This window comes from Oenanthe melanoleuca, chromosome 6 (assembly GCF_029582105.1).
Source record: "Oenanthe melanoleuca isolate GR-GAL-2019-014 chromosome 6, OMel1.0, whole genome shotgun sequence".
Taxonomy (NCBI): domain Eukaryota; kingdom Metazoa; phylum Chordata; class Aves; order Passeriformes; family Muscicapidae; genus Oenanthe; species Oenanthe melanoleuca.
Window position 1 is genome coordinate 21640185 of NC_079340.1, and position 22461 is coordinate 21662645.

At 53.3% G+C, this 22461-nt stretch overlaps 2 protein-coding genes across 7 annotated transcripts in view; one reads left to right on the plus strand and one right to left on the minus strand.

Moving 5' to 3' along the window:
* The window catches only part of SLIT1 (slit guidance ligand 1), a 60626-nt gene extending 56481 nt beyond the window's left edge, over nucleotides 1-4145 (plus strand). For both annotated transcript variants that reach the window (XM_056495300.1, XM_056495299.1), the window contains exons 32-37: nucleotides 253-490; nucleotides 578-708; nucleotides 800-954; nucleotides 1026-1314; nucleotides 1564-1775; nucleotides 1865-4145. In XM_056495300.1, coding sequence (XP_056351275.1) covers nucleotides 253-490; nucleotides 578-708; nucleotides 800-954; nucleotides 1026-1314; nucleotides 1564-1775; nucleotides 1865-2109 — 1270 coding nt within the window. In that variant the 3' untranslated portion in view covers nucleotides 2110-4145. The remainder of the gene's footprint in view (nucleotides 1-252; nucleotides 491-577; nucleotides 709-799; nucleotides 955-1025; nucleotides 1315-1563; nucleotides 1776-1864) is intronic.
* A 540-nt stretch (nucleotides 4146-4685) lies between these two features.
* The window catches only part of LCOR (ligand dependent nuclear receptor corepressor), a 90902-nt gene continuing 73126 nt past the window's right edge, over nucleotides 4686-22461 (minus strand). For 4 of the 5 annotated variants that reach the window (XM_056494643.1, XM_056494642.1, XM_056494645.1 and 1 more), the window contains one exon: nucleotides 4686-15934. In XM_056494643.1, the coding sequence (XP_056350618.1) occupies nucleotides 11131-15934 (4804 nt within the window). In that variant the 3' untranslated portion in view covers nucleotides 4686-11130. Of the gene's footprint in view, nucleotides 15935-20939; nucleotides 21031-22461 lie in introns of all 5 variants that reach the window. The other variant, XR_008840803.1, reaches the window with a different exon arrangement.

The following is a 22461-nucleotide window of genomic DNA, read 5'->3' on the forward strand; positions in this document are numbered from 1 at the left end:
CCATCCTTGGTGTGAGAGGAAGGAGGGAGGCTGGGAGTGTGTGTCTCTGGGGGTGGAGGCTGGGGGGAGCCAGCGTCATTGGGGAGGGACCCCAGGGCACAGCTCAGCATCCAGGCATCCCTCTGATGCCAGTGTCTGTGAGAGCCTCCCCAGGGACCCCAAATCAGGGGCATGCTGTCAGCTCTGTGGGGCACTGGGCAGGGTGTAGGGCTCTTTCCCAGCCCCCAGCTAGCAGCACCCTTGGCCCCACAGTGGCCAGCTCTGCGAGATGCCGCCCCACAGCGCTGGCCAGCCTGGCCTGTGTGAGCTGGCTGGATGCCAGAACGGGGCCCCGTGTGTGGAGCGGGGTGCCCGTGCCCTGTGCCAGTGCCTGCCTGGCTTCGGTGGCCCCAAGTGTGAGAAGCTGCTGAGCGTCAACTTTGTGGACCGTGACACGTACCTGCAGTTCACTGACCTGCAAGACTGGCCCCGGGCCAATATCACCCTTCAGGTGAGGGCTGGGGGGGTGTGGGGGCATTGAGGGATGGCACTGGGAGTCTGCCCCAGGGATGTGGGCTCCCACCTCCCTCTCTGGCAGGTCTCCACAGCTGAAGGCAATGGCATCCTATTGTACAATGGTGACAGCGACCACATGGCTGTGGAGCTGTACCAGGGCCATGTGAGGGTCAGCTATGATCCCGGCACCCAGCCCAGCTCGGCCATCTACAGGTACCTGGCACTCCTTCCCCACTCACTGGGGACCTCCACCCCCATTGCTTCGTCCTGGGGGCATCCCCAGTGACCCAGCCCTCCCTGCCAGTGCTGAGACCATCAACGACGGGCAGTTCCACACGGTGGAGCTGGTGACCTTCGACCAGATGGTGAACCTGTCCATCGATGGTGGCAGCCCCATGACCATGGACAACTCGGGCAAGCACTACACGCTGAACAGCGAGGCTCCCCTCTACGTGGGAGGTAGGACAGGGACGGGGTGCTGGAGGGCATGGGGGGCATCAGGGGTGCGCTGATGGTCCTGCTCTCCCCAGGAATGCCTGTGGATGTCAACTCAGCTGCCTTCCGCCTCTGGCAGCTCCTCAATGGCACCAGCTTCCACGGATGCATCCGCAACCTCTACATCAACAACGAGCTGCAGGACTTCACCAAGACGCGGATGACGCCGGGGGTGGTGCCGGGCTGCGAGCCCTGCCGCAAGCTGTACTGCCTGCACGGCATCTGCCAGCCCTCGGGCGCCCAGGGCCCCGTCTGCCACTGCGAGCCGGGCTGGGACGGGCCCCACTGTGACCAGCCCCGCGGCGGGCCCTGCCAGGGGCACAAGTGAGTGCCTTACCCACTGCCTGCCCTGCCCTGGGGCTGGTTCCTGCTGCTGTCGAGCCATTCCTGTGCCATCACAGTGCATCACTGCCCTGCCATGCCACTAGCACTGAGTTGTGCCAGGCTGTGCTGGTGCCACGCCAGAGCCGCAGCTGTGCTGTGCCACAGTGCAATACTGTGCTGGTGCTGAGCCATGCCATGCTCAGTTCTGGTGCCACGCCAGCAGCTCCTGACAGCGCCGTGTGCCCACAGGTGTGTGCACGGGCTGTGCCTGCCCCTTGACGCCCTCTCCTACAGCTGCCAGTGCCAAGAGGGCTACCAGGGCGCTCTCTGCAACCAGCCCGCCGAGCCACCCGACCCCTGCCGCCACCAGCCCTGTGTCCATGGCCACTGCCACCTCACCCCAGGTGGCCAGCCCACCTGCGAGTGCCACGATGGCTACACCGGAGCCCTCTGTGACCAAGGTAGGTTTCTGAGCCCTCTGAGGAGGTGGGTGTCAGGGAAAGCAGCCCCATGCCACAACACCAGGCTGACCACTGCCACTGTCCCACAGAGCCGGAGTGCCGCGGGGAGCCGGTGCGGGACTACCACCAGGTGCAGCGGGGCTACGCCATCTGCCAGACGACGCGGCCGGTGGCCTGGGTGCAGTGCCGGGGCACCTGCGGCGGCCCCGACGCCGGCTGCTGCACCGGGCTGCGGCTGCGGCGCAGGAAATACGCCTTCGAGTGCAGCAACGGCGCCACCTTCGTGGAGGAGGTGGAGAAGCCCAGCAAGTGTGGCTGCAGCCAGTGCCTGTGAGCAGCCACCGGCCCTGCAGAGCCGGGGAGCTGCCGGGGAGACCCCCCGAGCCAAGGACCTCACTTCATGCTGGTGCTGCTCTCTGGGTGTTCCGAACTGCAGCTGTGTCTGAGGAGCCTGGCAGAGGGTAGAGCTGGTGCATCTAGAAGGTTGGGAAGGAAACAGAAAAAAAAAAGAAAAAAAAAAAAGAAGAAAAAAGAAAGAAGGAAAAAACCCCACAAACAAAGCAAATGTGTAGATAGAGAATTTTTTTAAGAACTGCAGCTACACAGATACATGGATATGGAGTGGGCACCCTGCCCAGCTGCCCTGTCCTCTCCCTGTGGCACTCTGCCTCCCTGCCAGTGAAGCCCCACAGCCATGGAGGGCAGTGCCTGCATCCTGGGTGAGTCCCCTCCCTGGCAGCCCTGTTCCTTGCATCAGCCCAGCGACCTGAGGCTTTTCCAACACCTGGAACAGGAGCAGGGAGGCCTGCCATGGCAGAGCCTTGTGATCTATGGCAAGCCATGGCTTACAGTGGGCTGCATGGTGCAGCCAGTGTCCTGCAGTCCTGGTGAGCCCAGACGTGGTTTCTCGTCCTCTCCTCCAGCAGCCCTGGCCTGTCTCCCTGCAGAGTGCTGGAGCCCAAAGTACCCCAGATAACGTCCCCAGCCTGACCCTCCAGTGACACCCCCAGCTTGTGCATGCTGGCTGGGCTCTGCAGTGCATTGTCACTCACAGGTCCAGCTCACTGTGGTCACATCAGGGCCACACTGGTGGAGCAGGACCAGGGCAGTGCCGTGCACACAGAGTAGGGCACAGGCAGCAGTGTACAGATGTCCCTGAGAGTTCCAGTGGCAACTTGCCCTGTGCCATGGGGCCAGCACTGTGCCATTCATGTGGAGAGGGCCCCAAATACCCCTGGCTCAGCCAGGCAGTTCTGCTCAGAGGTGGGAGCTGTGTGAGGGCAGCACAGGAATCCCTATTTTCCAGGCTCTGTGCTAGGGGAGCAGGCCTGCAGCTGGGTGAAGGTGCCTCATGTCCCACTGACCAGCCAGCAGGAGCAAGAGGCTGCTGGGACAGCTGGGATGTGGGTTTGCCATGCCCATCACTAGGGCCTCAGTCTTGTGTGTGCCAAGTTGAAGAGGCTGAAGATGAACCAACCTGCCTGTCTGGAGCCAACACTACTGCCAGGGCAGGACCCACCAGCTCTTGGACTCAAGTGCCCATACCCAGCATCTCTCCAAAGCCCACAGTGCCAGGGCATGTGCTGGGCTGCTGTGGGATCAGGAGCACATGGGGAGCTCCTGCCAGGGTACTGCATGCACCTAACATCCATAGCAGCATCACCGCTATGACTGTGGGGGCCAACCTGGGACACTGCACAGGGCTGGACAGTGACACACCACATCACCCTGGAGGACAGACTCATCCCAGAGCTGCAGTCCTGGGTCTCTCCATCACACCACTCCAGCACTTTGGCTTTAGGTCTGCACTGCCAGCTGTGGCCGGGCTCCAGGCACCTCCATGGGATACACCCAGCTCTTCAGGTGCTGTCACCATCCCTGCTCACCACTGGCATCCAGGGCATCTCCACCACCACGGGGATGTGTTTCTGCCACAAATGCCCTCTCCATGAGAGCTCCTCTGCCATACAGAGGAGCTGGGATGCGTCTCATTTTGCCTGTGGCCCACGCAGGGCTTGGTTGTGTTGTGTTTCTGTTCTTGCTGTACGCTAACCGCTAAAGTATCTCTTTATACAGAATACTTACAGATTCTAATATATATTTGTATTTCATTTTGTTATAGTATTTTTATATGTTTGGGGTCAACAAATGATGTTTTCTTTTTGTTTACAGATGCTACTGGGCAGGAAAATGACGGTGGCTTTGTTTGGCCCGTGGGGTTTGTGTGTGTCACTATTGAAGACGCTGGTTTGTTCTAGGCTGGCGAGGGAGGCGCTGGGCATCCTTCAGCTGGCAGAGGCTGTATTGTTTTAGGAGATGTTTGGTATTGTCTATGTTGTCTTCCATGTGAACATGACATTTATTCATTCAGAGGCCTGGCCTCTTCTTTCCTGGTGGGGAGAAGGGAGAAGCTGGTGCTTGGGAGCTGCTGAGTGTGTAAGGAGGTGGCACAGGATGTAGAGAGCTGGTTGTGCCCTGGGGGATGATTTCCTACTCTGGAGCAGCCCTAGCCAGTGCTTTTGGCCAATGTGTTGCCCCCATGGTGCAGGGACAGGCAACAAGGGTTTATCCATGCAACGCCTTGCAAAAGCAGCCTCACTGCCAGGGTCTTGCATGTGGGAGCTGAAGGGCCAGTGCCTGCTGTGGGGATGGAATGGCTTCAGGGGAAACGAGGCACTTGTAGCTCTCTGAGGAAGGGTAGAGGGGGCCTGGGCAGCAGTCCCCAAGACCACCAAGAGGTTGCACTGTTGGTGCCACAAAACACAAGTCTGCCACACCTCAGGCACTGGTGTGGGAGCACTGACACCCCACGCAGGGAGAGGGTGACACTTGGAGGATGCCAGCCTGCTGCACACTACCTCGTGCACTCACTCACCTTCAGTCTTCCCCACTTATCACACCAAACAAGCGTTGATATCAAAGAAACGTTTAATAAGCTGCAATAAAATACGGACCTTTAGAAAGCTCATAGGGTGAATATTGACAGTGAGGAAGAAAAGAAAACAAGGTGGTGGGAATCCTTGAGGAGTTCAGATCTGAGTGAGGGACCTTTTACCTGGAACAAGAACACAACTTTTTCCATAGGCTAGGATGAAATAAAAGACAGGAGCACAGAGTTCACAAAATGTCAACATTTAGAGAATCGATACATATTCAAAGTTCAAATGACCCAGCTCTTATAGCTATACATATTGATTTAAAGCAACTTAATATAATTTTATTTTCTTTTTTTTATATATACACTTTCAAAGGTTTGTCAGGTGAGGTATGTAAACATTATCTAATGGAAACTCCTCTCCACATTTCCAACCGAGAATTCACAGCAGACAGTTCATTTTCCCAACTTGTGGCGCAGTACTTCCCACTCCCCACACCAACTGGGAATGCCGTCCCAAGCCACGGCTCTCCCAGGTGCAGTCACCAGCTCCCACTTCCCACTGCTGGTCTGTACAGTTCACATTGCTTGGGCTCAAACATACAGTACCGGACAGGAGGAATTTCAGCTCAGTGTCTAAAATTCATATAGAAACAAACAGACAAACAAAACTCTCCCAGGGAAGCAGACACAGATGAAGGAAAAACATTTGCCATCAGGGTGGAGATAATATTTAAATGTTTTACATCTTAAGAAAAAAATTATTGTGTTGTTTCCTTTTTTCTTTTTTTTTGTTTTTTTTTTTTTTTACACACCTGTTCCAAGGGTGAAGGAAGTGTGGGACTGGTGAGAGGTCCTGCAGGGCTGGGACCCAGCAGGACCCCTCACTCCATCCTCCAAAATCAGAGACCCATCATCATAAAAGCAGATCCTGCTGACACTGCCCTACACAGACAGCTGGACTGTAAGGTCAGAGCCAGCCACACTTCCAGGCAAAAAGGGATTAACAAAGAAAAAAAAAATCTAAACCCACTTAAGCAAAAATTACCAAATGACCTCAAACCTCCTAGAAGGAGAATTAAAACTGCAGAATTATTAGCAAATGACCTTCTGGAGCCAGCCCTAGACTAGCAGCAAGAGCGGTGTGTTCCCTTGGGTCACCCGTACCCACAAAGGCAGTAATTCACTAGTGGGAGTTTGCTACCAGCAACCACCTACTTACCCCAGTGGTTTTGGGGGGGTTCCTTAGGGATGACAGTGTCTCCCACTTTCTGCATCCCTGGGGACACTTCCTTGAGTACCTCCAGGTCAAGAGACCCCCCCATGCTATGCTGGACTGAGCCCCTGCCGGGAACAGGGTTATTCCCACCTGGCCCTGAGCCCCGAGAGCCCCTGCCATCAAAGCAGACATTATTACTACAAATCTTATTGCTTGCAGTGCCCCCTGTCCTGGGGAGCAGCCATCCTGGCCGGCCATGGGAGCTCACGGCCTCCCTGGGGACCGTGGCCATTGACCAGGTCTGACATCATTAAAACGAGATGAAGAGAGTTAATGCTTCAGCTTTGACGTGACATAAAACCAAACTGAACACCACCACCAGCCCCCACCCACCCCTCCCCATCCCATCCCATCCCATCCCATTCCATCCCCCACACAACCGCCAGCCCTTTGGTTGCGGCACGCCGGGCAATACAGCCCCACCAACCGACACACCAGTCACAACGAGAACCTGTGGAAAGCCCATGAAATAAATATTTTAAAAACCTATTTACAATATTAGATCTGTGAGCATGAAGTGAGAGAAAAATGCTTTTTCCTGCCCCCAAAAAGTTTAAAAAGTAGGTTAGCATCCTGCTGTCTAGCACAACACTATCTTACATGGCACCTACACATAATATATATTCACATTTCATTTTAAAATTAGGTACTCTTACAAACAGACTTAGAAAACATTGGCTAGCAATACAGCCCGTGGGAGCGCCTGGCCTCCAGACCCATGTCACAAATGCTGGCCGGCTGCATCCCAGCTCCTTCGGCTGCCCCAAAGCTGCCAACGTGCCCTGAATCAAAACCGCCAGCTGCCCTCTGCTGCCCTTTGGGGAGAAGGTGGAAGTGCTCGTGAGAGAGAGGGCTTGTCTGCGGGGAGGGGAGCAGGGAGGATGGGGACTGTGATTTCTGCTAAGCCTAGGGGTGAGCTTAATACAAACAAGAACTCCTGAGAACATCTTAGAACAGATGGATTCATTTCACAACCACCAAGCTAAAGGATGGGCCAAATGGATGCTACGACACACGGGGGGAACACACGCGACATGGGGACATCATAACCTTGTGGTTTGCTCAAAAAACCTACTGCTACAAGAAGAGCTCCAGTGGCATTCCCTGTCAAGGAGGAGCGTATCCCATCTTGCTCCTGGGCTGTCCAAGTATACAGCCCAAGGATGCAGACCCAAGTACACCTTGGCTGGGGCTCAGCCCTCTTCCTCCAGCATGACTGCTGATGGTGGAAAGGTGAGACCCCAACCTGGACGGCCACTCACGCCTCCATGCTGCCCCAGACACTACCTGTACCCATGGAAGGCTGGGAATCAGCTTTCTCAGTCACCTTCAGCTGGGAATGCACTTGTCAGTCTGAAAGTTTATGAGCTGAAGAGAAAAAGTGTCCATCAGCAAGTCTTAAAAACAGGGCACCAGTATATCTGATTGCATGTCTATTTCCTGGGAGGTTACTAAGAGCTGGCAGAGCTTTTGGAAACATCAGCATTTCCAGAGGTGCCACAAGAGCAGCTGGGACACAGGCTGGGCTGCAGGTTTGCTTATCTGCACACCAGTAAGAAGTGGTGTGGGGAGCCAGGCAGCCCTCTCAGTCCAGCCCTGTGTGGCACTGAAGGGACAGGGGTGCAGAGAGCAGCAGGAACAATTTCATCCTGCTCACACAACTCATGGACCTTAATCAGCAATGCAGCAGAAAGTCTGTTAGAAGCATCAGCTCCGACTGGTCAGCTCTTCAGAGAAGGTTTGCTGCAGATGTCTCGCTGACATGCTGGCAGGTGAGTACAGAAACCCCACTGCAAGGAGTGAACACCAGCAAACAGGACCTTGCCAGGGATGAGTAAGTGATGAATATAAATATGTGCACGCCTTGGGTACATATCACACACCCTGTCAGCAGGGAAACCCATTCCGGGGCTGGCCTTGCTAAACAAGATCCCAACAGCTACAGGTAGGAGGAGCCATCCCGGGCTCAAACGGCTCTTGCTACAGCACCAACATAAGTTTTGACTCTGAGCTTGGCAACGCAGCTCCTCCCAGTGGTTAATTAAGATGGATGGATCCTGAACATGTGAAGTGCGAAGACCCAGAGCTGCTGATGACAAGAAGAGAGAGAAAAAGGTAACCATGAAAATGAGAGAGGGGGTCTGGCAGCACAGGGACAATGAGGACATCTGTGGAGGTTCAGAGCTAAGAGGATGCTGCTCCTAGTTCATGGACCAGGGTGCATGATGGATATTAGTTTCAATAGGATGAGAAAGTAGCCAGCAAGAAAAGCCAAATTTACAGAAAGAGATCTGCTTTGTGGGTTGTAGTAGTTGAAGTCTAGAGCTGAAGTAGAGCAGGGAGCTGTGGGGTAGCCCAGGGGAAGAGGAGCGCAATGAGGCTGTGGATCTGAGGATAGCACTGTGGTAGTGCCAGTGGGCAACTCTGCGCCTGTAGCACATGGAAACACACTCCATGTCCATGTGGAATAAGGTATTAAACCATGTTGCTTATTTTCTTCCATTTGTTAAGCTCATCTGCAGCTCCATGTGCATGCCTTTCACAATGTAAGAGCCACATTTATTGGTAACAGACTGCAGAAAAGCAGGGCTGTGCCTCAGCAGCACACGTCACCACTGCCTGTCAGCGACACTGCCGGGAAGCTCAGTGCTCTGATCCCACCAATGCCAAGCCAAGCAGTGCACACCAAACTGGGACAGATGCCCAGGAGCTGCTCCACTCCAGCACCAATGACACCTGCTGGGCACCTGTCCCCCAACCTTGCCATGCTCAAGCCAATCAGTGCTGGTGAAGCCCCAGGGTGCACAAAGGCATCCAGGACGCTGGTGTAGAAAGACTCCTTCCACTTGCTTCGTATAGGGTTTTATCCTAAGGAGATTCCAGCTCCCAGAAGCACAGAAGACAGGGATCAGGACAGCCTGCATTCACCATTTGCCAGCAGCAAAAATATTACAGCAGAAAGAGAGAGGGAAGCCTCAAGGAGCGAGCAGTGCATGGTGACTGGTGCAGGAGGTTCAGGAGTGATGGTGAAGGATGGGGAGAGGGGATTTGCTGCAGGGGAATGGCATGAGAAGCAAAAGTAAAAGGTGTGCTCACATGCACACCTGGCCCAGAGGAAGGAGAGGAAATCTGGGCCCATGTGGCTGGGCCATAAGAAGGACCATAAGTAGGGATGGAGAAGCAAGAGGGATAGACACCCTGCAAAAAAGATACAGATCAATCACTTAACTGCCATCAGTGCCCTCCTGCCTTGCATCTCTCTTAAAACACTTTTAAATCTTTTCTGATGGAATGTTTGACATATGTAATGCATGCAGTAAAAATTAAAGTAATAGATAACTTCATATTAATCTGTACAGGGACTGACAGGCTAGATTTAATTACTTCCTAGCTGTTCAGAGAGTTAACTTATTCTAGCACAATTGAAAGGATAGGATTTTTTTTTTTTTTTAAATCAGCCATTTCACAGTAAGAGAAAAATGTGCCCCAGCATTGTGCGTGTCAATGCTTGGGAAAGGGAGTACCTGCAAGAGAGGCAGAGGTGCTCTGTGAAGGGTGTGCAAATCAAACGCCTGGTTTCATCCTCTGTACTAAAGGGTACAATGAAAGATTTTAACACAGTTATCTGCCTTCCACCTCCAGCCTCCAGGCTTTGAGATCTGGGGTTCAATGCCAACCATGAAAAGTAATTCCCTTTGTAGCCAATCCCTTTCCAGCCTCTGCACCCAGGGCCAGCATCTCTTGAATTCATGGGCTGCACCAGAGCCTTGCTCTCATCAGGGACAAGCAGCTGAGCAAGGACCAGCAAGGCAGCTGTCAAAGGTCTGGCAGCCTCAGGGCCCACACAGTGCCCTGACAGGCACTGCTGCTTTATGTGTGGAAAGAGGCTGGCATTGGGATTCCTGCAAATGGACTTGCAGCAATGTGAAAGTGAAGCCATGGGGATGCAATAGCTGAGCGAGGCCTTTCCCTAGCACAGACCACAGCCCTCCCCAGCTGCTGGTCATCTCTGCCCAGCAGAACCAGCACAACACACTCTGTGAACTTCTAACAAGTATTTCTAAGAGCAGACAGGCACTATGACTCTGTTCTGTGACACAAGCAAGGACTAACTTCCCACACCTTGCTAGTAGAAGGGTGAAATGCGAATCATGGTAAAAAATCAACACAAGCCAGTCCCTTATCCCAACCTTATTTTGACTGCAAATCCTGGCTTAGGAGAGCAGTAGGCAAGATGTGCACAAAAACACAAGGTGAGGGCCAGAGTTCCCTTCCTGCAGAGCACCAACATCAGGAACTCAAGCCCTTAAAAAGGAAGAGTTTCAACCTTCAGTGAAGGACTGCAGAAAAGCTTTGCCATCAGAGACACAGAGATCACCACAAGGACAGGGAAATAGGAGAAGGAAGTCCGTCCAAAAGCAGAGCATGGCAAGACTGGTCCATCCCTGAAGCCAGCAAGAAAAAAGACAGCTACAGCCCAGCACACCCAGCCAGCAGCAGTGGATGTGGCAGCCTGGTACCCGGTGCCCCCACAGCATCTCCTCAGCCTGAGTGCTGTGCAGTGAGGAGCAGGCAGCCATCAGCAGTACACACACCAGTAGCTACTTCACATTCTCATGCAGGTAACAGTCTGGGACACCAGCAGCTGCTACCAGCGAACTGACAAAGGACAGACTCGCCTTTCTCTCCCTTAGTGATGCGAAATGGTTTTGGTTTTGCTTTAAATGCCACTAAGAAGACAGACAGAAGGAGGACTCTGAAAGAAAGGGAAATGTTTGTGTGCACCCAAAGGCTGACAAAAGCTACTTCATGTGCACGAAGGTGGTTTTCTTTCTGCTACAGTACAAGTGCTTGTGCCTCAAGTATAAAACGCAAGCCTCCAAATCACACAGACGAGCTTCTTATTTTTATTTTTAAAGTGATAAATAAGGCACTGTACTTTTAACAAAAACTGCCTGGTTCCAAGTTTAAAAGAACCCAAGGAACGTTCAAACTGCAGAAACTTCCTTCTGAACAGCAGAGCCAGACAGACCAACCTCATCTCTGTCCAAGACACATCTGCTGATGCCTAAAATCATGGGCGTTATCCTTTAACTGCGGATTTTTAAAGGCTTGCTACAGCTTATAAAAGCAGCTTTAGTTAATGCATGGTAAAGGGTTACTACTATACATCAGTTTTGTACATGGCTACCGTTTCTTTGCTATTTCGGGTCCAGTCGTGAGCGTTTGCTGTGAGAACAGTCCACTTTTGCCCTCAGCTTCCTCTTGCCCTGAGACACACTGTTCTCCTGCATCTTCTTCATGGACCTTGTCAGGGTCTTCCCACTGCTGTGCTTCTTGTTGGCCATCTTCTGTGACCGTGTGGAGGACTCCCCCAGGGGCTTCTGCTTTGGGGGCTTGGACAGCTCCTCATGGCTGGGAGGCAGCACGGCCCGTCGGCTCGTGTTTTCCTTGCCCTTCCGCATGGGGAGCCGCATCTTCTCCAGCTGCTTTTTCGGGACTCTCTTCTCTTTCAAAGACATTTTTCTGGCCAGTTTATTGCTCCTCTCCATGGCAGTCTGCTTTCGGGTGGCGGGAGATTTCGTGCTGACCTCCGAATGCTTTATTTTACTAGCCTTCTTGGCAGGCAGCTTGTCCTTGGTGGAGGAGCTGGATCGCTCCTGGGTGCTCCCGCTCTCCTTCAGCATCTTCTTCTTCTTGCTGAGCTGGAGGTCGACTTTGGGCAAGGGGTCCTCTTGGGACCTGCTCTTCCCCTTCCTCCCCTTCCCCGTTCCATCCACTGAGGGGGATTTAGCAGGAAAGGCAGCTGCTTTGATCTGCAAGGCCAGCTTTGGAGACATCAGGGGGTTGATGCACACACTCTTCCGGCTCTGCTTGCTCTCCAGGGCTGGGTGGTCCCCTGGGCCATCGCTCCGCTTCTCTGCCTTCACCACGCGCTGCTGGGCTCGCAGCTTGCCCCGAAGGTTGGAGTACTTGCGCAGGATCCTGGTGCTGGCCTGCGTGGGCAAGCTCAGGGCAGGCTGGATGGTTTTGTCTTCACTCAGCTCCTTGGTGCTGGCATCTGTGGGAGATGTCTGGTTGGGAGTGCTGGCTTCTTCAGCCTCTGCTTTATCAGCATTCTCACGAATTTTGGCCCAAAGCTTTTGGTTCTTCAGGTTATTCCGAGCCGGGGTAGTGGCGGCGAACTTCTTGAGATGTTTCTTCAAACGTTCAGCTTGTAGTGAGCTGGGGTAGAGACCAGAGGAAGAATATTTCTGCATGGGGACTTTCATGGGGGGAATCTCCCCTGGGAGACGGGTGTTGAGTTTCTTCACAATCACTAGAGACCTGGTTTCAGTTGTCTCCAGAAACCACTGGCATATGTCAGACAGCTTAAAGGCCTTCATAAACAGCATCTGCACAGGAGAAAGCTTCTGTACTTCCAATGAGCCTCTGCTTTTCCGTGTTCTTTTCTTGCTTTTCCAAATCTCTTTCAGTTTGTCAGCTTTGTTCTTTACCTTGGGGGCTGGCTGGACCTCCTTCTCCAGCTGAATCCAGCCCTTCTGGATTTTCATGTATTGAGTGTTGAACTCAGCAATGAGCTCCTGGTTCTCCTCTTCAGCACACCACTCCATGAACTTTGGTTTGCTGTCAGCCATATCTGTGTCCTCCAGTGTTGCGCAGTCATCTTTCCCTGAACTGTGTTCATCCCTCAGTTTGGGGATTGCTTGCATAGACTCCTTCCCTGGTGTGCTCTTTTTTGCACTGTCTACAGGTGCGGGTGCATGTCGTAAGTTATAAAACTGCAGAGCAACCTTTTTATGCTTTGCAGTTTTTGCTGGAAGATGCTTGCTTCCACCTCTGCTGCTGGGACACACAGGCAAATTGGTCACCAGCTCATAGTTCACTGGCTTGCCCAGATCCCTAGCACTGTCAGACCTCTCCTTTGCACTGGCATTGACTGGTTTCACATCCTCTTGCTCAGCATCATTTGCAGGAACACTGGCCTCTGGAGGGAGGAGAATGTTTTTCTCAGAATCAGCCTGGATGCCGATTTCCAGCATCTCACCCGGCTGACTTTGGCTGCTGTTAGCAGAGGAGTCATCTTTAAAGGAATTTTCTCCCTCTGCAGCAGTCTCTTTTGCTAAGATGCTTTTATAGGTTTGTCTGGTAGTGACACCATTCTCCTCGCCTGGCTGCTGCTCAGTGATGCTCTCTGGAGCCTGGCCAATGCCTGGCCCTTCGCTGGTTTTGAGCAGCATATCAGGGAAGCAGTCATTTGGGACATGCATGGATGCTGCCTCATCCAGCTGCACTTCTCTCTTGAACCGCTTAGCACCAGGGCTCTTGGAGAGTTTGATCTGAAGGCAAGGAAGCTGCACAGAGCTGGAAGAACCAGAGTCCTCAGCACTGCCCTCGGCAGGTGGCTGGGATTGTTGGCTTCGGAGACACCGGTCTGATGCCACCAGTGGTCTCCTGCCTTTCTTTCGCTTCTTGTCTAGACTGTCTTTGGAAGAGACAGAGTCTGAGCTTTTTGCGTCAGGTGGCATTTCCCCTTCAGTGGGCTCTTTATCACCTTCTGTGCTATTATTCTGCATTGCCTCCACTTCCAAGATTTTGGGGAGGGGTGTGCTGACGAGCACAGCATCCTCTTGCTCAAGAGGGCTGTCACCCACCACGACCGATGATTTGGCTTCTGGTTTTGCACCGACGCTTTTGTTCACATCCTCACACTGCAAAGTGGCAGGGGGCTCCAGGGGGCTCTCCCCATCCGTGGTGGCAGGGGGCTCCAGGGGGCTCTCCCCATCCACGGTGGCAGGGGGCTCCAGGGGGCTCTCCCCATCCACGGTGGCAGGGGGCTCCAGGGGGCTCTCCCCATCCATGGTGACAGGGGGCTCCAGGGGGCTCTCCCCATCCACGGTGGCAGGGGGCTCCAGGGGGCTCTCCCCATCCACGGTGGCAGGGGGCTCCAGGGGGCTCTCCCCATCCGTGGTGACAGGGGGCTCCAGGGGGCTCCCTCCATCCACGGTGGCAGGGGGCTCCAGGGGGCTCTCCCCATCCATGGTAGCAGGGGGCTCCAAGGGGCTCTCCCCATCCATGGTGGCAGAGGGCTCATCAGGAGTCTGTGAGCCTGGAGAGCGTGGGGAAGGCTCTGCCAGACACTGCCCACAGAGCTCGGCATCCCCTGAGTCTGGAAGCTGGGCAGGATCACTGGCACTATCACAGGGCGGAGGTGTTGTGTCTGTAGCGGTAGAGGGCTGTGAGGAGGACTTTGGCTCTGGGCTGGCAGGGAGGTCTGGAATAGTTTGTATGTCAGAGCCTGGACAACCGTCCTCCTCACCATGTGCTTTTGAGACTGAAAAGGCAGAAATATCAGCAGCCTGCCTGCTGCTACTGCCATCCCCAGAGGAGCCCAGACTACTGCCAGCCTCCCAGGTGACAGCACCTCCTACTGTCATCCCCTCCCCTTCAGCAGGAGGGGAGCCAGGTGGCGGTGAGCTGGCCAAGCTGTCCTCTTTCTGGGGGCTGGGTGGAGCAGAGAGGGAGAAGAACGGCATGGCCACGGCATCTTCTCTTGATCGCAGTGCTCGGGTATCCCGGAGCTGCATGGAGCCCAGCTCAGCTCTCTCTTTCATTTCTCGACTGGCTGGTGCCACTTTAGCCAGGAGCCTCAGGGAAACCCTCTTCTCACCCTCCCGTCCTGCCCCTGCAGATCCCTCCACCGAGAGCACCAGGGGTGGCTTCGCAGCCGCGAGGGTGTCTGTCCGCAGAGCCGGGCTGCTCGCCCTCTCCTCCGGGCGGGAGCTCTTGACCAGCGTGCGGACGGTGGGCAGCTCGCAGCACTCCCCGTTGAAGTAGTACCCGCGGGTGCTCTTCCTCGCTGTCCTGCGCGGCGACACCAGCCGCTGCGGCTCGAAGTGGCACTCGGTGATGGGCTGGCTGATGTACACCACGTCGCACTGGTTGTCATAGTCGTTGATCCTCAGCCCCGACGCCTTCTTGCTCTTCCGAGAGGATCGGAGGGAGGCTGCCTTGGCGCGGGGGTGCCCGCCGGGGGTCCGGTGGGCGGCTGGCACGGCGCTGGTGGGCAGCCAGCCCTCTTTGGGCTTGTCCAGCACGCCCTTGTCAGCTGCGTGCAGCTGGCAGCCTGCCTTGCCCTTGGCCATGGCATGCAGGTGGTTTTCTTGCTTTGGTCTCACATCTTGTTCTTTTGCGTCTAAGTCTTGGTGCAAAGATGCTTTAGAGCTGCATTGCAAAGTGTTCTCTTTGTCGGCTCTGCGAGGGGGGGTCACTGCAAAGCCAGGATCCCAGGACTCCTCTGGGAGAGCCCTGAAAGAGCCCTTTTGGGACCCCAGACAGCTGTCTAAGCTGTCCTCGCTGCCATTCACATTTGCCACTTTGACTGAGATATAACCTTCCATGAGAGTCTTACCTGCTAGCTGCTCTTTATTATCCTCACACTTCCTGATACCAGTTTCTTGTTCGTGTCCAGCAGCTTGCTGCCCTTCCAGGCTCTTTGTGGCATGATGGAAATTCAAAGAGGAAGAGTTCAACGTGCTGAGGTATCCTTGGGTGGGGCTATCCTTTGGACTAGCAGAGCGAAGCCTGGTGATGGGGAGCTCACAGAAGTCCCTTCTCAAAGTAGGACTGGAGTTCTCTGCTCTGTCCAGAGACTTCAGTTCCACTGGCTGCTTCAGGGCTTGTCCCATAACCTGCAGGGGGCCATCAGCCCCTGACTCTCCTGGGTCCAATGTAGAAGGGAGCTTTGATTCAGTACAAGTAGCACCCTTATCCTGATTTTCAGTGCTTCGCTGGCTACAACCAGAGCCACAAGTAGAGGCCTCCATGCTCTCAGATTCAGCTAACTGCTGGCCGTCAGAGTCTGGCTGTACTTCAGTGTATATGTCGTTTAGCACACGAATGAACTGCTTCTGGTGATGTGTACACAGTCTGACCATAAATTTTTCCAGTGGAGACTTCGGTTGATTGTTAGAGTCTATTGCTATTGTCTCTGCTGCGTCCTCACTGGAGAGACAAAGAGAGAAGCAGTCAGTAACATGTCCTAGTGAACATTAGTTTATACTGCAAAACCAGAATAACCCTTCTCCTCCCAGTCAGGCACATCACTTGCCATCACTCTCCAGGTGAGATCAAGCATCCTGTTTTCCTGGGCTGGTAGGTGTCCCTTCAGTCCCAGCATGCACACTTACATGTGCACACTGCTGGCAGGACATGGACTGCACTTTTGTTCGTGTGCCACTGCCAGAGCACTCATAACTACACTTCTGCCTAGGACATCCCAGTGTGTAGGCACCATGTCACATGTTCAAAGCAGACCTAAAAACAATCAGACTTAGTATCTGCATGGCACCTGGTGCAGAAGGCCCAGCATTTCAGGATGGCTGCACACCTCTGCTCCCTCACTCTGCACTGCCAGGCTGGGTGGGAGCACAGCAGCATCCCAGCTGGGCATCCAGATGCCAGGAATCTTCAGCTACTCGAAGCCTTAAAATTCTGCTTACACCTCAGTGGCAGAAAATGGGTCTGGGCCAAACTGAGAAGATCTGACCCTCTTCTGCAGTTAGCACAGAAACTCTGGTGAGCTCCTAGGCTGCAGGACATGCAGGCAGCAGTGCACCTTGTGTGGCATTGTGCCATTTGTGCCAACCTTTGATTAGCTGCCATTTAATAAAGTGTTCCTGCAGCCGATGGGCTGTCAGCACACAGTGGTTGTGCAGAAAGGTGGGCTTCTACAGCACAGGGTCACTGCCACTAGCTAGCGCTCAAACCCAGGCCATTATCAGTTACCTGCTTGGCAGAGGCAATTAATCAGGACTTAGAGGAGAGGTTAAGGGATAATTACCCAGTGTTTGCATGAATGCATCAGGAGTGCCATGCAAGGTGCTGTTATCGAGAGCGTATCTGTTCCCAACGGCAGCACAGGCGATTCCCACCCAGTCCTGACAGGGCATCCGTCTCGGCACCCCACTGCCTGACACAGGATCTTTACCAGTAACACAGGGCTGCTTTGCAGCAACACTTGCACTTTGCACCTCCTGGCCTTTTATTGGAGGAGTGAAAGTCCTTTCTCCCCCTACAGCCTTTCTCTGCCTGCCCCCCCCCCAGCACCTCACCGACCTCACTCACTCAGCTGGGTCAAGGGGGCAAGACTTATCAAAGGGTTCAGGGTCAGGGTGGAGAAAAGCACCTTCATCTGAAGTGAGTTTTCCCTCTCCATGCTGCCAGGCACAGGGCTCAACAGGTGGATGAGGAGGAAGAGCTGCAGTTTGGAGGAGCCATCAGCAGAGAAATGGAGAAGGGAAAGCCATTCTCAGTGGCATCAGGTATGCCGGAGCCAGACCCAGGCAGCCCTCACCTGCTCCTTATGCTTGCTGCTGCTTTCTTTGACCTGACACACACCAGGGAGGTACCTCCAGTGTCCTGATTCCCTGGGCTGGTAGGCAGGGAGAGAGACCTGGGGACACTCCAGTCTCAGGGCTGACTAGGTCTCCTCTTTTCCCAGAAATGCCAGGCTTCAGCTGAGCCTGCCCTGAGCAGCTGCTACCCAGCCCTTTGCTTTCCAGTTTGCCCAGGTAAACGTGTTTTACACGTTACAAGGCTTTGCCTCTCAAGCCCAACCTCTCAGTTTCCTTAAAGGCTTCTTAGGCAGGGTTTTCCTAAAACCACCTGGAAAGGCTGAGCAAGCTCAGCTTGCCGCATGTATCCTGGCACCTCCAGAACACACTCCCGGGGTCAGCAATAAACAACGTACCTGGTGACTGCTTTACTACACCCAGGTGAGAAAAACGCCCTCCAGCAACCGTCTGAACTGGTCCTACCTGGTGCTGCGATGCTTTCAATTTGGAACGCCTGGGATTAGTTTAAATAAAAATACTCAGGTAAAACCTGGCCCCTCTCCAGAGCCCTGCATGGGAAGGGTTATGTCAGCCAGGATCTCTTACACGGCCCAGCTCCTCCCCTAGCTCTGTTGAATAACAAAAGGGGATAAAAAAACCTTTCAACCCCCTGGGCTTGGAGCAGGAGGCTTTTTGAAGAGGCAGAGCTCAGCGTAATCTTTTTTCCACCTTTGCAAAGAGGGCGGTGACTCCCCTTACCTATTCACAAGCCCAGCTCTTAAGAGAAGCAGCCATCTTCCCCTGGGAAGACTGAATTTACAACGACAGCAGCAGAGGTGGGGCCCTGCCCTGGTCCCCCCTGCCGTGCTCCCTGGCCAGCTGTGGGAAGGGGTTATGGTGGCAAAACAGCCATCTCACTCCTTGCTGGGGCACCTTCGGGTGCTACACTCCATGGCTGTGAAGGAAGAATCCATGGCACGGGCAAAGTGATTGCCTGGTGGGTGGCAAGAAAAGAAAGGCTGGGTGATGCCTGGTGAGGAGGAGGTTGCAAACCTGTGTACAGAGCCCCTGGTCTGGGAGAAGGGACCAAAGTGGCTGGGCACTGTCCTTTCCTGCCTTGCAGCCGTGATGCCGAGCACAGCCAGCTGCAGGTCACGCCTGCTTTGCACAAGCATGTGGGATGGAAAAGGCTCATGTCCTGCTTGTATGGCAGAGGGGACCTTGGCTCCCTGATCCTGAAAGCTCCAGTGGCATTTCTGCCTTGCCTTTCACCTAGTTTCTTCCTCTGAAGTGTGACTGAGGCCTTTGTGCTCATTGTCACCTTATTTGCCCTATTGTACTCCATGGAGACAATCAGAGATACACAGAGCTTGTCAAGCTATAAATTTAAAAAACAGAGATAAATATTTTTCCTGATAAAGGAAAAAAAAATCTGTTCAGTTTTGATGCCCTTTCTACATAGAAGACCCATCTGACACTCAGTGACACAGTTCACCCGGCACATTGAGTTCAGGGTTCTCTGGTGTTACGCCACTTCAGCTTAGGGTTAGGCTGCAGCTTCTCAGCTTGAGCTTACTTACTCCTCCCCCAGTCCATCCTTGTTTGAGTACTGCAGGCAGCATTGCCTCTTTTTCGGATGTCTAAGGATAATCTTGGGGCAGAGCTTTCACCACCACCAGCAGTAAGGCTCTGACTAGTCAGGCTAGGTCCCAACTCTGTCCTTCCTCTCCCTGTGCCCCCAAGGTGCTGAGCTGTAGCCTGTGCCTCTCCATCCCCAGATCCTCCAGACACACTGAGTTCAGTGTTCCCTGGGGCCTGCTAATCTGTGTGCCTTGATATCTATCCATCATTTCCCACTATTCCTATCTGTTCTGGCTATCACTAATAAATAAAACAAGCCCATGGGCATTCTCTTTCGAGGCAGCTGATGGATGCAGGATTACCCACATGCTCCCTACTTAAACCAGTTTTGGAGAAGACCTTATTTCTGGCTTACATCTAAGAGTAGAGTTACATCCAGTGCCCCACATTTTCAAGCAGAATTGCTAATGGACAGTATAAACTGTTGCAGAGAAACTAATTTTTTTATGTGGTTTATCAGAATAGAGGAGAGGTGAGCTGACTGGAGAGCTAAAGTGCCTTTCCAGGGAAAGATGCTGGGTGCAAACAAGTTCCTCAGACTGGTAAAGGCACAGTGGGAGCTGAAGGCTGATGGGTAAACACCAGGATAGGAATTGAGAACATAATTTTGAACAGGAGTAAAAATTATTCTCAGGAGGCAGCCAGTCCTGCCTCTGAAGAGGCAGGCAGGCAGACTCCTGCTTTTTGGGAGACACAAGCCAGCCCCACAGAAGCTGCTGGGCTGGAAATACCAGCAAGGGAGCCCAGGCTGCCCACCCCACCTACAGCCTTCTCCTTGGTGCCTGCACTCACCACTTCCCACAGGGCTTGGCCCAGGGTTCTCCTAGGCTTGGGTGTGCACGAGGAATGAGCCATCTCTCTCAAGGGCTGGAAAAGCCACAAGCCAAAAGGAGAATCACAACCAATGAGAAACTGTCTGGGGACCCTCTATGCCTCTAGCCAAGCTGTAAGTGCAGTCACAAAGCTGTATGGGCTCCCCAGAAGGATTCACTGCAATGGGCGAGACAGCCCACCTGTCAGTGAGCTTTCCTGCAGAGCCTGGGACATGGCAGGTCTGGTGTTTCTGCCCACCAGCCTCGGATGCTGCCTTCACAAGGCTCTGCTCTGCGCCCCAACACCCTCCTTCCGCCCCACTGCATGTTATCCTGGGCCAGCAGAAGACAACCCCAATGTCCCAAGTGAATTTTATCACCAGAGCCCCTCACTACCTCCCAGGCCTCCTCGATTTCGCAGGGCAGCCCTGTCTCTTCCCCTTGGCTGCTGCCACAGAAGGTGTCAGAGGCATCAAGGGGCAGGAGCTGTCAGAGGCACAAGCGGAGCTGTTGCTACGCAACCCCGGCGGTGCAGCAATTAATGCTGGGGAAAACGTGCTGCGCTCTGGAGCTATTTGCATAGCTGCGTGCTGCAATACATTTGTTTGCATTGTGCCTCCACTGTTTAGTGGAGTTTAAAGTCAACCCTCCCCCAGCTCTTGCTGGAGGGGACCTGGGGCTTCCAACAAAGGCCACGCGGTTGGGGATGAAGGGGCTGGGGGATGGCAGAGGCTTGTCAGTCCGTAACACCTATAGACTGCACAGACAGAGGATTTACAGTATGGGGAGGAAGGGCCAAGTTATCTGTGTTTCTCCCTACACAGTCTGAGGAGCTTTTCCCAGCTTCTGCAGTGCCCCCAGACCACTGGTGGGGTTGTTGTATCTCCTCCTTCCTGTTGTCTCAGGGTGACACTGTGCTTGCTCTGCTTGTGAATGCTATAAAGAAATAGTTTTAGGGGCAGCCCAGTCTGCCTCTGGTTCTATAGTGTATTTGGGCAGGGATCAAGAGAGGAAGAAAGAAAGGGAGAAAGAAATGAGCTGGTTCATACCAACCTACCTGGGAAGCCGGTCTCCGAAAACCTGTCAATTGCCAACTGCAATCTTCTGGTTTGCCCACCCCAAGTTTCTCACTATTGAACATGAAGCCTGTACCCTTTTTGGGTTTCTTTTTTTAGCCCTTGAACATCGGTTTGATTATAAGTTTACAGGTATGTTTTGTACCTCAGAGGCACAAGAAGCAGCAGCAGAACAAAAGTTCAAGGCTAAGTGTTTCTGTTCCTTTCAGACCACTCTAAGCACCAGGATTATAGTTCTGTAAAAGAAACAAAACATAGCTATAAACTTATAAAATCCAATTCAGTATTTTTACAGGGATGACCTTTCCCCTCCCTCTCCCACTGCCACACAGCTGACTGTGCCAGTTGGCAGAGAGGTGCCTTGCACCACCCAAAACCAAAGGTACCACTTGGGTACCCCAAAAAGCTGAAGGGTATCTTGGAAACCTGACTAAAAGCAGAGATTTGAGAGACGTGGATGACTAAGAAGAAAGACTAACTGATGAGCAATGCCCTCCAGCAGCTGAACTCAGAGCACTGACCATGCCCACTGTGAGCCCAAGGTCTGACTGAGGCAGTGTCTCACCGCCCTTGGGTGGCACCTCCAGCCCTGCTGGCTTCAACCACTTAATTTATTTTTCAGGGTGAGTGGAAATGCCTTTTTGAGGGGTTGCAAAGGAAGAACAGCCTCTTAAAGGGGACCTGCTCCCTGCTGGCAGTCAGGTGAGCTGACCCCAGCCCCAGGGCACAGTGAATCCTGCATGCTAAGCGTGCACAGTTCCCAAGGACAGCCTCGCTTTGTCTGTGCTGGAGGGCTGCACGCCCAGCAGAAGGGGGAAATGGGTTCTCTGCCAGTCCCAGTTCAGCTTGCTGGAATGGCCATGAAAAAGCAAATATGCTGGGAAAGGCGTGGGACCATCTGACTGTGCTCAAACCCATCTCCTCCACTGCTAGCTGCAGCACAGACCTCGTGCCTTGAGAGGTGCAGGACACGCTTCCTTCTGCTGGCAGAACAGACGCGGTGATTCCTTGAAGGGGATGGGCAAATCAGCCACGGGCACCAACAGTGCAAGCCACTGAAGCAAGATTTTCTGGAGTTCACCTTTCAAAGCCCCAATTAAAGGCTGACACTGGATGCACCAGTTTAAATGCCTCTATTTCATTCCTCAGAAATATGCCTGGCACCTCACACTCCCCACACAGATGAATGAGTCCCTTCACACCTCTGTGGGTGCTACAGTAATTCTCTCTAGAGAAAAGCAGCATGCAAAGAGCTGTGGCTCCACATAACAGCTAGGAAGGAGAAAAAGCACTCTCCTCTAAATTAAAAGCTGAAGTTGTGCAAAGCACAGCCAAAATAACTATGGAAATATTGCTGCCAGGTTCTCAAGGCCCCTGAATTTACTCTGTCCTTGGTGACGCACATGGGGATGGACTGAGCTTGTATTTCAACTGAAAAGCAGGAAGAAACAAGTTATAGATGGGTTTTGTTTGGCTGGGGATTTTTGTCAGCTGCATGTTTTCATCAATGCATCCAGGTTGTACAATCAGCCAACCGACTGGACAGATAACAGACATCCATTATAGATTCAGAATTTTAACCCTTCAGAGTAGTGTCTTTTGTTTGTTTATGTATTTTTAACTAGTTAAACATTAAAAATCACTTCTCCCCACCTGTAACCAAATAG